At 45.6% G+C, this 13,543-nt stretch overlaps 2 protein-coding genes across 2 annotated transcripts in view; one reads left to right on the top strand and one right to left on the bottom strand.

The window, feature by feature from the left end:
- The first annotated feature begins 6,462 nt into the window (after positions 1 to 6,462).
- LOC101785419 (60S acidic ribosomal protein P1) lies at positions 6,463 to 7,940 on the top strand. Its single transcript, XM_004972954.3, has 4 exons — positions 6,463 to 6,585; positions 6,685 to 6,794; positions 6,889 to 7,012; positions 7,586 to 7,940. Exons 2-4 carry the CDS (start codon positions 6,726 to 6,728, stop codon positions 7,720 to 7,722), a joined length of 330 nt encoding a protein of 109 aa, XP_004973011.1. The 5' UTR covers positions 6,463 to 6,585; positions 6,685 to 6,725; the 3' UTR covers positions 7,723 to 7,940.
- A 1,260-nt stretch (positions 7,941 to 9,200) lies between these two features.
- Positions 9,201 to 13,543, bottom strand: part of LOC101784761 — a 22,933-nt gene continuing 18,590 nt past the window's right edge. The window contains exons 38-48 of the mRNA XM_004972952.3: positions 13,309 to 13,359; positions 13,064 to 13,225; positions 12,595 to 12,905; positions 12,198 to 12,521; positions 12,037 to 12,118; positions 11,268 to 11,414; positions 10,858 to 10,962; positions 10,660 to 10,770; positions 10,476 to 10,580; positions 10,173 to 10,242; positions 9,201 to 10,093 (exon numbers count right to left, since the gene is read on the bottom strand). Of these exons, the coding sequence (XP_004973009.1) occupies positions 9,432 to 10,093; positions 10,173 to 10,242; positions 10,476 to 10,580; positions 10,660 to 10,770; positions 10,858 to 10,962; positions 11,268 to 11,414; positions 12,037 to 12,118; positions 12,198 to 12,521; positions 12,595 to 12,905; positions 13,064 to 13,225; positions 13,309 to 13,359 (2,130 nt within the window). The 3' untranslated portion in view covers positions 9,201 to 9,431. The remainder of the gene's footprint in view (positions 10,094 to 10,172; positions 10,243 to 10,475; positions 10,581 to 10,659; positions 10,771 to 10,857; positions 10,963 to 11,267; positions 11,415 to 12,036; positions 12,119 to 12,197; positions 12,522 to 12,594; positions 12,906 to 13,063; positions 13,226 to 13,308; positions 13,360 to 13,543) is intronic.

Genomic DNA, 13,543 nt, shown 5'->3' with positions numbered 1-13,543 from the left:
GGGTGGGTGGGTGGTGGCTACGCCCGCATGGCCGATCGATCGGCGGGGTGGGTTGTTGCGCGCGCCGGCAGAGCAGAGAGCCGACCGGCGCAGGCGGAGGAGCAGAGCAAGGACGGCGGCAAGGGGAGATGCGCCTGCGCCTGACCCTGTGCCAGCCCCTCTCTCTCTCTCTCTCTCTCTCTGCAGCTCGGGTGGGTCGCGGGGGGAAGAGAGAGAGAGAGGAGAAGAAGGGGGGAGGGTGATTTCCCAATGCTTTTCCGCTTTGCCTTTTTTGGGCGCTCTGGCCTCCGGTACGGCGGTGTCGCCTGCCTCCTTCCCTCTCCTCCCTCCCCCTCTCGTGCGCCTGTTCCCTTCTCGGTCCTCGCCTCCCATTGCCCGCCGGCCTGCTATTTCGCGGGAAACCCCTCGGGGGCTCCCCGATTCACCTCCCAACGGCGAGGGCTTATTTGCAACTTCACTAATGGCTGCAACTAACTAATTGCTATATTGCCCGGTGCGTTGCACTGAAGTGGCACGACATTGCACATAGTGTTGCCATAGATGGCACGATGAAGACAGGAGTTAACCGGACTGCCACTTTTCTTGGATGAGGGTGTCTTTTCGCTGGAGTGGTATATTTTCTCTTGTAATATAATGAGTTATGATGGAGGGTTAAACACATTCTGAACTTCTTTATACGCCAAAGCTTGGACGTGCCTTATCCCCCTCCCCTCTCGTGTTATGGATGTTCGAAATGGGAGTTTGGATAACATGCCATCTATGGGATAACCTTTCTTAATGGATCGCAAAAGACAAACGTGAACATACATTAAAATCCCACAGGGCTGCATAAAAGGAGGCTGAGAGATGGCGTGTTTCAATGTATAGGCTGAAGTCAAGGGATTATTGTTTCATTTCATGGTTATTAGAATGACTATTTTTACTGAACATGCGCGTTTTGCTACACGAATAGAAAAAGGTGGGACAATTCCTGCTTCATGTCATGGTTACCATGACCGTTTTCCGGTGAAGTAGTGTGTTTTGCTGCATGAACAAAAGGACATGACGAAGCCAAGAATTAATTGGACTGCCACTTATTTTGGATGAGGGTATTTTTTTCGTTGGAACGGAATATTAATAATTTTCTCTTATAATACGGCGAGTCATGATGGACTTGTATATCAGAGCATAAAAATAAGATCTTACACTGAAGCTTCGCGCGTGCCTCATTTTTCTCCCCCTCATGTTATGGATGTTCGAAGTGGGAGTTTGGATTACATGAGACAGCGTGAATGTGGCATTCAAGTCCCACGTAGGGCTGCAGAAAAGAAGCCGAGAGATGGCGTGTTTCAATGCACGGGCTAAAGTCAAGGTATTATCGCCTCGTTTCATGGTTAAAACAATCATTTTTATGAACACGTGGCATGTTCCGCTACAGATAAAAGGCGCGGACGGTTAATGCTTCATGTCGTGATTACAACGATCGTATTTAGCCAACATGTGGCAAGTTTCACTACATGGATAAAAGGTGGGACGGTTACTTCTTAATGTCATGGTTACAACGACCATTTCCAGTGAAACACGGCTTGTTTTGCTGCACGGACAAAAGGGCACAGTCACCCGGTCAAACGTGCCAATTTTTGTTGAACGAATAAATGGGAGCAGTTAACGTTTCTTGTCATGGTTACAACGAACTTTTGCAGTAAAAATATGGCGTGTTTTGCTGCATACGTGGTGGTAGTCGTTTCTTGTCATGATTACAACGAACTTTTACAGTAAAAACATGGCGTGTTTTGCTGCATACACGCAGGTAGTGATGGCAGTCATTTCTTATCACGGCTTCTGTAGGTACTTGGAATGCTATAATTCATGTTAAATGTTTGAGCCCGCACGAATTTCATTCAGGTTATCAGTGTCACAGCTCATTAAGTTGGGTTTCGGTGTGTCTTGATACAAAACCTTAGGCATCCTACCTTTGGGAAGAAGGTCCTGACTTACCTCAAAAAAAAACAAGAAGGTGGTCCTGAATCAAAGCAGGGGCACCGATGCGAAAAGAAGACACTGCGAGGGGCTCTACGCGAAGCAGAAGATGACGAGGAAAGTTGTTGCGTTTATTCCGTGCTCTGACCTGACGAGAGGCGAGAGCTCCTCCTTTTCAACTGGCACAGCAACAGTTGGTTCGTCCGGCGGCCCAAAGCCCAGACGGAGCCACGAAGCCACGAAGGCAAGAGCAGAGGCGGCGGCAAAGGCATCAGGACCAAGCGCGGGCACGCCTAGACCCGGCTCTGCATGGACCGCGGCCGAGAGCGACATGCCTGCACGCGGCGGCCCGCGTCGTCTTCTCCGGCGCAGGTAGACCCGGAACGCGGCGCGCTCGCCGCGCCATGCTGCCCTACACGTGGCGGGGACACGTGGGACAACTCGTTCGTGGGATAACTCGTCTCCTGGCCATTCTAGAGACCTGCCGGCTTTGCCGCGCAACGGGTTTCCGAATTTGCATGTTGATTCAAAAGCTGGGTTTCGAATTTGGAGTCGTGCGGTACATTATCTTGCAAACGAATCCTGATGTGGAATATTCGTGACCGGCGGCGTGAGAGGCAGCAGAGCCCGGTGGCCAGAGGGAGCAGAAAGCTGGAGGGGATAAGCGATGCGCCCCGCTTTCGGCGACAGGGCGCAGCGGAGGGTGTGCTGCACTTCACTTCCGATCGATTCCGATGGGTCAGCTTGGCTAAATGTGTTGTGCACGGGTGCAAAGATTTTCTTGTCCAATCCACATATCCTGGATGCGATGGGAGCTTGGACCAATCCACATGTCCCGAGAGGGCGAGTGCATCCGCGGACACCGGGCACAGTGTAGTGTAGTGCTACCTTGCATGGTTGCATTGGTTTTGCTTGGCTACTGGATCGGAACTGCAACAAACTCTGCTTTGATTCTCTTCTTCAAAACTGATGGGTAACTGAAAAGGTATTGTGATCTGCTGGGCTCAAACTGGCCTACAAACTGGCCCCCGGAAACACACAGCAACAGGCCCAGCCCAGTATCTCGGTCCATGGCCCATGGGACGCCGTCACTCGCCTTCCCTGCCGCCGCGCTCACCAGGCAAAAATGTCATTTAGTACTCCGGAGATCATGATGTAATTACCGAGTTGCAAAAATGCCATGTTTATAGTTAAGCTGATTTGGTGATTTACTACTCCTCTTCAAGACTTCAAACAAACATCTTGATCTTTTCAAACAATCAGTCAGTTTTCATATAAAAGTGTGCAGCGAATTCTGGAGCACACCCATTTGTCCCAAAATGTTGAACAAGGCACTCCATTAGATTCTCCTATATGGTATGAGGGCCAAAATGCATGGACTATAAATTGTTTAATTTTCAGACAACATAAGAATGCATCTCCCTTCTTGTTTTCACTAACTAAAAGAAAATCCCATGTTGCAACACAGCTGATCATCCGCTGAAATTGACTACTCCGTGTACCAGAGAGATACAATGCAAGTAACCTGCAGCTGCGCGGCCTACTTCAACGACGGCAGGAACCAAACCGGCGGGTGCGAGCTGGACCCGGGCGGCGCCATCGCCGACGAGCACGCTTCTCGTAGCACGTCACCACCCAAAACCTCCGCCTGCCCGCTCCTCAAGTCGAACGCGCAGACCACCCCGTCCAGCTTGCTGTCGATGAAGTAGACGCAGCTGCCGCGCACCCCGGGCACGTCGCCGGCGCGCACGGCCACCGTCTCGTTCCTCCCGACGAGCACGGCCCAGTCGCGGAGATCCGCCACCTCCGTCCAGCACGTGCTTTTCTCCGGGTCGAACCTCACGACGCCGGCCTCCTCGATGTGATGGCGGTGCGTCATTGCCTCGCCGGAGTCTTCTTCTTCATCCTCCTCATCCGGTGGCACGACCACCAGCGCCGCCCATATCTGGTAAACCTCGCCGTCGATGAGGACGAGGTGGTTTTCCAACTGCATCCCCGAGCCGTCTCGGGCGGAGTAGGCGAACGACTCGGTCAGAGCCAACGGCTCCGCGAAGAAGCTCACCCTAGGAGAGTGCCCACGGTCCTCCTCCTCGTCGTCACCACCGCCGTGGTCGTCGCCGTCGTTGTCGCAGCCGGCGAGGTCGAACTCGAGGACCTTGCCGTGGACCCGCGTCACGGCCAGGAACCGGCCCCCCTCGAGGCCTCGACGTGCACGGCGTCGTGCTCGAGGTACACCGGGTTCCCGCGCGCGTCGCGCAGCGTCTCCCACGCGGCGGCGCCGGCCCTGGCGTACATGGCGTACTTGTGGAAGCCGCCGATCACCACGGCGAAGTAGCGCTCCTGCTCGGGGCTCGCCGAGAACACCACCTTCAGGACGAAGCCGTCCCTGAACTCCTCCGCCGGGACGAGGTCGCCGGAGTTGGGCCAGAAGTCGAGCCACTTACGCAACATGACGCGGCCGTCGTCCCGGAGGCCGGCGGCGCCGACCATGGGGTGCCTGCTGAGCGGCTGCAGGGAGACGGGTAAGTCGGCGATGCTGCTGCTCACCGCCATCGTTGCAGCCGCCGAGCTTGCGCGCTGCTGACGCGATAGCTCTGCACGTACACGGACGGACGTAGTAGACGAAGTAGACGTGTTTCCGTACGAGTTGTAGTCAGGTGTGCGTGCGCCAGACAGTCCGGGGTCCCGATCCTTGGGCCGTACATGGCTATGCGTGTTTCCGTACGAGTTGTAGTCCGGTTTTCTTGGGCCGTGACCCGACAGACTAGTAGGCTGGGCCCATCCTTCTTTGTTGGGTTTGGGCTAGTAGTTCTTGGGCAATTCTCTTTATTATAATTATTAAAAAAAACAACCAAGAACTTTGCCATGCAAAGAGAAAGAGCAAGCCACCATCTCCATATTTTAACGCCACCGCCTCCATCTCGGTTGGCTCTCCCACCGTACTGCTAGGTGTGTTGACACCATGCTTCATCTTTACCTGCCTTCCTCCCAACATTGTTGCAAGCCTGGTACTTTTTTTTTCGAACCCTCAAATAAATACATGCACACTCAGCGCTATGAATACTGTACACAATCCTACCCTTATCAGCACTTTCGAGAAACTGAGTCAGCAGATCCTCGAAATTGGCAAAGTCACCACTAGTGCCTCACTATTGACGGGCACGTTGCCTACCACTAAAAGAATAGTGCTGGTTAAATCCTAAAATAATCTAGAAAAATACGAGTAACAGTGTCGAGTTGAGGACTCGAATCCCGGGGAGCAGATCCTACCGTTCGAAACTACTAAGTGCTAACCAAGCTCCACATGACCTCGTTCAGTTGCAACCTTCCTGGATCTCGGTTGATGGAAATCTAGAAGGCTTGCAAGAATAATTACACATTTTGATGAGATTTTGATGGTATTATATGATGCTAATATGCTAATATTTTGCGATCACTAGAATGTCCTAAAAAGTAGTGAAATACCTTTGAAAAGCCACAAACTCAACTGGTTAGGGTGGGAGGTGTGATCGTGCCCTCTAACTCGAATTTGGATGCCTATTTTTTCTTCTTCTTAATAAAAAATCACCTAGCTCCTTCTATGTTGATCTATTTTTTTTAAAAAAAAAAGCCAGGGCAATGCCGAAAAAAGTGTTTTTTTTACTACCAGTGCGATATGATCCTTGGATTTGTTCCGACAACTTTTATTGCCTTCAGAATAGCTAATTTTACAAGAATTCTACATTTCGATCTTGCTGTTCGTCTATAAGATTTTGTTTTTTTTTTGAACTTCCATTCTTCTTGATGGTTGTTCTCAATAGTCGCGCATAGTGAATGGCGGTCATCACATTTTTCTCGCATAGTCGCCAATACGTTTCTGTGCAGTCTTACCATTTCCTAATGATCATTAGTTGCCTCATGGTGTACGGTGTACAGAGTCGCATTTTCCTGAGATGTGTCCTTCCTCGACTTATTTAAACCTTTCTAGCTCTTTTGCAAAGAAGTACGTGAATTGGCATGTTCTAGAAAAGAGCTCGACATTCATTTTGTTTGTGAGATAGTATTAGCTTGCAGAACACTATGCGAAGCTCAAAATATTACAATACAAAACCACTGGCAAATCAGGTTCTTTTTCATATGTAAGCGCAGTCTGAATCCTGTGATGAAGAGTTCAGATTGAGGATGACTTATAGACGACCTAGATTGTCGGATAGGAGTATACAGTTAGAATAATCAATCATAATTCTAACATAAATCCTTGGTGTAGTATTCCAATTGGAGTTCTCGGCTTCAGTTGCATCTCTTCTGTTTTTTTTGTAACAGATTGTACTGGTTCAAAAGCCCTGCCAAAAGTCTCTTTGAAGTACGATACATATATTTTTCAATTTTTTTAATTGGAGTTTGGAGTACGATATAATATTTCGGAACTTTTAGATGAAACTTCAGAAAATTGGAATGGCCAGTAAACCAACCAAAACGCAGGGAACGAGAGCCCACGACACGGCCCAGCTGGCCCAAACTCCTCGCGCCAGCGAAACCCTAGCTACTCCACCCCCCTATATATTTCCATCCACGCCGCATCCTCCCAAACCCTAGAAGCCCCCTGCCTCCTGCGCCTCCACCCTCCTCGCCGCCTCTTTCCCTCTGGTACGCGCCGCCGCCAACTCCTCCGGTTCGCGACCTTGCTCTCGCGCCGCCGCGCCGGCGCATCGTGTACTGACGTCGTCATCTTGTTTCTCTTCGCAGTGACCGCAGATCCATCCGGTGAGAGGAATCCGCCCGCCGCCATGTCGTCCAGTGAGATCGCCTGCACCTACGCCGCCCTCATCCTCAGCGACGATGGCATCCCCATCACTGTGCGTTCTTTCTCTGCTCTCTTTGTTGGTTGATTGAATCTCCCTCTTCGTCTATTGGGCGGTCGAATGATTCTTGGGTGTTTGGATTTGCCAGGCTGAGAAGATCGCGACCATCGTGAAGGCCGCCAACATCAAGGTTGAGTCTTACTGGCCCGCGCTCTTCGCCAAGCTCCTGGAGAAGCGCAGCGTTGAGGACCTCATCCTCTCCGTTGGATCTGGTATAACCCCTACCTCGCTCTCATGCTCCTAAGTGGATGTCTGATGTATGTGTTGGTTGATAGCAATTGCTGTAGGGATACCTTGTATGGTCTTGTAGATTGTTTGATCTTTTTGATGATACCTGCTGTATCTATGAATCTTTGCCTTTCAATTGAGCAATAGTGGTAACATTCTTAATAGTTTCATTACGTTGCACTGGTAGGTTAACATAGTACTCAGCTGATTAACATTATCACTACCTTTTTAATGTAACTGAGCGATTCATATATGGATCATGGATTAACGATCACGTAGTAACTGTAGTTCTCTCCTTGTTTGATTCTATCTGTTTCTGGATGCGAGTAAGTTTCAATTTGGGCCGGTAAATATATCAATTTCATTTATTTTATATTATCATTCTGTGGTTAATACCTATGTTTGTTGTTAAACTTGATACATGTGACAATTACTTCTTTGGCTCTAAGTTCCTATGTATATTTAGTAAACTGGTAGCAAATTATGAAATTTCTTCAACTCTTTTCTCTAGTTCACATAGATTGTATACTTACTGGTGTGTTGAACTTTGTTTCTAGGTGGTGGTGCTGCTCCAGTTGCTGCCGCTGCCCCTGCTGGTGGTGCTGCAGCTGCTGCTGCCCCGGCTGCTGAGGAGAAGAAGGAAGAGGCCAAGGAGGAGTCTGATGATGACATGGGCTTCAGCCTGTTCGACTAAGTAGCCCAAGGCCCAGCCATTAGCAAATTCACTTATGGTGTCCAAGACTATCTTATGTTATGTCTCTAGGCTTTCGTTACAAGTACTCAAGTTTTGAAGTTTTTGAGATGTGGTGCTATGGCTATGTGATGAACCGCAAACCATCTTATTAGAGTGAAACTTGTTTCTATGTTCTTGTTCAAGCTTAAAAGGCCCAATCTTTTTGAGATGTGGTTGGATATGTTTGGATTGGCTTGGCGGTGGAACTCAGGTTTTTTCTTTACTAATCTGGTTCTATACCTTGGCTACCTTGTGATGGTTGGATATGTTTGCGTTGACTTGGCGCTTCTCATTCGTTTACCTTTGTTTCAGTCTGACGTTTTCGTATGTGAACATAGAATTCGATCGTTGGTTCTTTGCGGATTTATGTATGTTTTGGTGTCCGGGATGAAGAATCGCGAAGCTCATTTTACGTTTGCAGTGGAGCATCAGGGCTGTAGTGTGGGCATGATCTTCTGCAGTCGTAGGTGCAAATTGTTACCGACCGCAGTATTGACGCAACGTGTAGTCACAATGATGCCAATGTATCAAATTAAATAACAATTTATTCCAGCAATAATATCTTTATTTAATAGAAATTCTTTATAGCAAATTACTGTGGTATGGAAAATCGAGGAAATAACAAAAGGTATGGAAAATCGAGGAAATAACAAAAAAGGAAAGGATCCTAGAAAAGGAAAAAAAATCTATGAACCTTTCCTTTTTTTTCGGTAAGTTCAAGTTTGGCGAGAGTAATATTCTACAACTAACAACTCATTTGCTTTGAGACCGACCCACTTCCTATCTAGAATTTTTTTTACTAGTCCTTTATATTGCAATGTGTCAACCGATCAAATGCTTTGGCAATTTGCCCGGATCGGACGAAGCAATAGAATTCGAACCAGACGTTTTGATCGTTGGTTATCCTTCGTGGTAATAATATCTCAGGGTTTGCAACGAAAACTTGGTATATCAGCTACACGACCATTAACTAAAATATGTCTATGGTTAACTAAAGTGAGATCCAAACTTAAAAGGCTCTTGGATGTCTATTATTTCTTGCTGATCTTGTTCTGATGCCTCTGATCTTGTGATGATTGGCTGTGTTTGGATCGGCTTGCCGCTTCTTATTCTGATTACTTCACTATATGTTTCAGTTTATCTTTGTTCTTATTCTGTTTACTTCACTATATGTTTCAGTGTATCTCTGTTCTTATTCTGTTTACTTCACTATATGTTCCAGTTTGATCTTTGTTTGTATTGACCGTCAATTTGAACATTTAATTCGTCTGTTCGTTCAGATCGTCTGGAATTGCTGTGTTTCCCTAGGTTTCTCTGTACATCAATTTACCCGACAGTCGACTTGTTTATTGCTGTGTTGCCCTTGATCGTCTGGGAACCAGCAGTGCCTTCTGCGTGCGAAAACTATATGCATATGCAAACACATACCGAAAGAGAGGAGACCAGAGAAAAGCCTGTTGACATTTGCACGCGCAAAATATTTACAAATGTGTTTCGACAAAATTTCCTATACCTACATGTGTACACTAGTCTGCAAAAAACCGAAGCGCGTCCAGCTGCGCCACGGTGGATCACCTATGAAACACTGGGTTACTTACAAAATCACACTAGCTCCCCCATGTATGATGTCATCTGGCATAAACTGTACAAGTCGCGTGCGCATAAAGACCTCAACTGATGTTGCTTCGGTGTAGGATGTTCTTATCCCACCTCCGTGCCCTCCCCTTGTCGATGAGTGCCTCTAGCACCTGCAGTGTGCCTTCTGCATCCTCAACGTTTGGCACCTCGATGCTGAGGTGAAACAGGGGGACAAAGGCCGAGTTCATGACCCTGTTTCTCGCGCCGCCTCTTTTGTCCCTCGGCGAAGTCTCTCCATTGCTCCCAACAATATTCACAACCTCCAGAGACCTGTCCAGATGAACAACGCTCTTGAGGTGCATCTCCGTGTCAATTGACCACTGAGGGTCAGGAGGAACACCCACAAACTGAGGTGACCCTAGATCCACCAAATATGGGCTTGAGACTAGCAGAAGAAGCTTCTCGGTCAGCACGAGGAACTTCCCAGGCTCCTTGAGTGTTTTGCACATGACAAATGTCTCCTCCTTTAGTCTACCACCATCAGCTCGGGCAAGCAATGATATGCCGATGGCTTCTTCCCAGGAGTACGGAAACAAAGGACGATCTCTGGCAACAGGCCTGGGGAAACGAACACGCAAGCGGTTGGATTCATGAGGGTTGCTTCTGTTTCTTATGCTCTGGGCAGTTCTGCCTGTGGCTTCAAGAATGCTAGCCATAGGCCGCGCCACAAGCCCAGCGGTTCCCATTGCTAAACCTGTAGAAACAGATATGCAGCTGGTCAAATATGGGAAACAATAATAAATAGATATGAATGCTTAATAGAATCGTAGTACCTGAGATGACCCCAGGAAGACCATGTTTCTCAGCACCCCGGATTGGTGATTGGAGGAGCCCAGTCAGACCCTGCAGAAATCATTGCAGTGCAGAACACACATGGTGCTTAGATAAAGGTCCAAAGAGGTGTATGGTGAAAAGCAAAAATAAAATAAAGTAGAAAGATAAGTTTCATTTCAAGTAGCCCTCATGACCCAAGAATGAGGTCATCTATGGTTTAGTTTCAAAGTGCAAAGGGGCATTGGTTGTAAATTTGCTAAAATCAGATGACAATGCACAATCAAGAGAGATATGGCTTTTACCTCTAGAAACCCATTCAGTACTCCTTCCCCATGCAAACCTAGCTGCCTTTCCCGTTCTTCCATTTTTGAAGTAGCTTGCTCATCATACGTAAAGGCAACAAGGCCCTGAAAAGTGGAATTATTCCTTAGCAGTGATCCCAGGAAATGCACCTTTAATGATCAAACTGGCCATTAGCATAAATACCTTATAAGCAGTTTTACTGAAGTGTGAAGTGGCGCTGCTGACTGCATAAACTGTACTTCCAATAAGAGTTTTTGAACCTTGTGCTAAACCGTTTAATAGTTCAACCGGACTCTGTAAAAAGAGCAATACATAGATCTTTGATGTTAAGATGGAAGGTTAAATAATGCACATTCCTGCTAAGACTTCACATTTACAAACCTGTAATTTCCCTTTCCTTGAGGCAGATATGAAGTCCTTTAAACCAAACCCAACATTCCTAGCAAAACCCATAGGATTTCCTATAACGCCAGCAGAACCTAAAACCTGCAATAAACCGCAGAACATAATAAATGTCGATCCCAATTCATGTAGATAGACTTTGGAAAAGGAGACACTTTTCAAGCTTAACAGGAAAAAGGTAAGGTTTGCCACATTCATTACAGAGTCACCAACATTTTAAGCCCTAGGCTGCACACAGACAGGTACAGCACTCAAGATTTTTTTCCCTGGTTGAATTAATAATGTCTTCTTTATGCGATAAGATATCTCACATTCTAAACTCAAACATTGTTCAATACGTGCTAAAATTTTGCATTCTAGTCAGTTCCATTTTGGATGCTAGCATTTACCTTGTAAAGTTCATGGAGGATTTGCCTGCTATAATGCCTCACAAGAATGTCCTGAACAGATTGCCAACTGGCCATAAGATTTTCCACCATTATTTCTCCAAGGTGAACTGGTACTCCTTCAACATCTAAGAGGGCCATAAGACCTCTCTGCAACCAAAATGGCACCATTTAGTGGCAAAAGAATGCATTCTAAAACAAATTTGCAGATCATACATACTACCAGTAGATCAAACAAATATCTAAAAGCATTTTTTTTTCTCGAACACGCAGGAGAACTGCGTACATCTAAAAGCATGTGGATGGAAAAAAAGAACCATTGAGATAAATCTATATTCATACTAAAAAATATTACTAAGCAACCTTATAATTGTACATCATAAACATTAGAGTTTCGGAAGCAGGGAGACATTGTCTGCAATCCATGGCAATTTTGGTAGTTGCACATTGAGCAAAAATCATTCATGCGTTCCTATAGTTAAAAAGAATGACCTCATTCAAGGCCCTTTTTCTCTTCTGAAGTTGACATTGGAACTTCTTTTTGTGGGGAATCAGTTATTATTGTAGAATAGATCCATAGAACCAAAGTGAAAAAATGCTCTTTTGTATATACCATTCTAGTAAAGAAGTTGCAATGCATAATGAAGTTACAAACACACGCAAAGACGGCTGCTATGTTGAATAAGCAATTGTGAGGCTGGATTAAGTAACACTATAAAAATAGAAAATGTTCATAAAAGAGATCAATCTGTTAAGCGATATGTGTCTCTACCTGGATCGCAGTAGTGTTGTTGAAACCTGTGCTGGGATCCGAACCACATTCATTCCTACTGAGCCATGGTGTGCTTGTAAAACTACATCAGAAAACGTCTGTCAATGGTAAGTTGATATACATATTTTCCTGCAGTAATGACCACAAAGAGAAGAGCTAACCTGAAAGTCAACTTGACAGGAGTCAACTGAAACAATTCAATGTGCACCTTTTTCTGCTTTCTCGCTAATAGGTGTATCTGTTGCCATGGAGCACCAACTGGAACAACAGAAGGCAACAATTCACTGTCTTGCACCAGGGGCTTGTCCGATAAGTGCTTTGAGATTTTTTCATATTCTCTTAACAGATCCGTAGCACCACCTAAAATACTTAACTCAAGATTTTCCTCTAAGTGTCCAAGATTTATTCTAGAGGAAACAGATCTAAAAAATTCAATCATGCTCAATACGAGTCGTTCTTCAAGTTCAAGGCGAACAGGTGCTACACTGCCAACCAACAAACAAAAAGTGTCACTATAAGTACAGATATAATGATATGTAACCAAAGAGCAAGGAGTACCTTATGTTTATACACTGGTAGGAAACAAATGAGACATCTCTGGTTCTCCATTTAGCTGCAGCAAACCGCAGCACAGGTTCTGTGGTATTGGAAAGATTGTCACTTGCTGATCTCAGTTTAGTATCTTTACTCTTAAAAAAATTCATGGATTTTCCCTTTTGACTGCCCTCGAACGACAACATGACAGGGTGTGGGCTATCAGGGAACTGATTATCGATTTGCATAGATTGTATTTCAACTGTAAATCGCTGCTGATCTAAACTCTGCATGGCAACGATCGTCATCTCCTTGGCAGAAACAAACAACAATTCCTGCCAAAGAAAAATAAGTATAGTAAAACAAACTTCCCTTAAGCCGTAAGCGATGAAAAAAAATGACGGTAGGATTAAATATATTCCAATGAATGACGATTAACAAGTGTATTTTGATAACTTAGGCAAAGTTCATCTAAAGCTCATAGAGAGTTCACCTGGGGAGAAGAGCTTATTAAAGATATCCCGATGAATGGTATGTGTATGTTGATAACTTCAGCAAAGTTCATCTCAAGCTCCAGTTTCTGATCAGCAACTTTAGGTTCCTTTGGTTCTTTTGTTTCCGTATTGTGACAGTTTGAATCAATAACACTTAGCACCTGCATATTATGATTGCAAATCAAAAATTGATAAAACAAAAGGATCAAACAGTTCTAGGGTAGTTAGTGGGCCTGAAACCAACCTTAATTGCTCCTTCTGCATGTACTGAAATGCAAAATTTCCTTTCAGGTTTCTGTAAAAAAATATTTATAAAAGATATGTATAAGACATATATTAACGTAAGGAAAAAAATGTGAAAATTAGCTGACAATTACGATATATAAAGACAGGCATCAATCAAGTTTTCTCCGTTTATTTGATGTCATTCTCAAAAAATACAAACCGTTTCTGGACTGGAAGTTAAAGACTTCCAAATT

The sequence above is a fragment of the Setaria italica genome, chromosome VI (genome assembly GCF_000263155.2).
Source record: "Setaria italica strain Yugu1 chromosome VI, Setaria_italica_v2.0, whole genome shotgun sequence".
NCBI lineage: Eukaryota > Viridiplantae > Streptophyta > Magnoliopsida > Poales > Poaceae > Setaria > Setaria italica.
The sequence above is the reverse complement of the archived record's forward strand: the minus strand, read 5'-3'. Positions and strand labels throughout refer to the sequence as shown.

What these genes read in the sequence shown, in the direction of transcription:
- LOC101785419 (XM_004972954.3), top strand. Translation starts at nt 6,726, where the DNA reads ATGTCGTCCAGTGAGATCGCCTGCACCTACGCCGCCCTCATCCTCAGC. An exon ending in ACGATGGCATCCCCATCACT is followed by an intron (nt 6,795 to 6,888) that starts GTGCGTTCTTTC and finishes TGGATTTGCCAG; the next exon opens with GCTGAGAAGATCGCGACCAT. An exon ending in CATCCTCTCCGTTGGATCTG is followed by an intron (nt 7,013 to 7,585) that starts GTATAACCCCTA and finishes CTTTGTTTCTAG; the next exon opens with GTGGTGGTGCTGCTCCAGTT.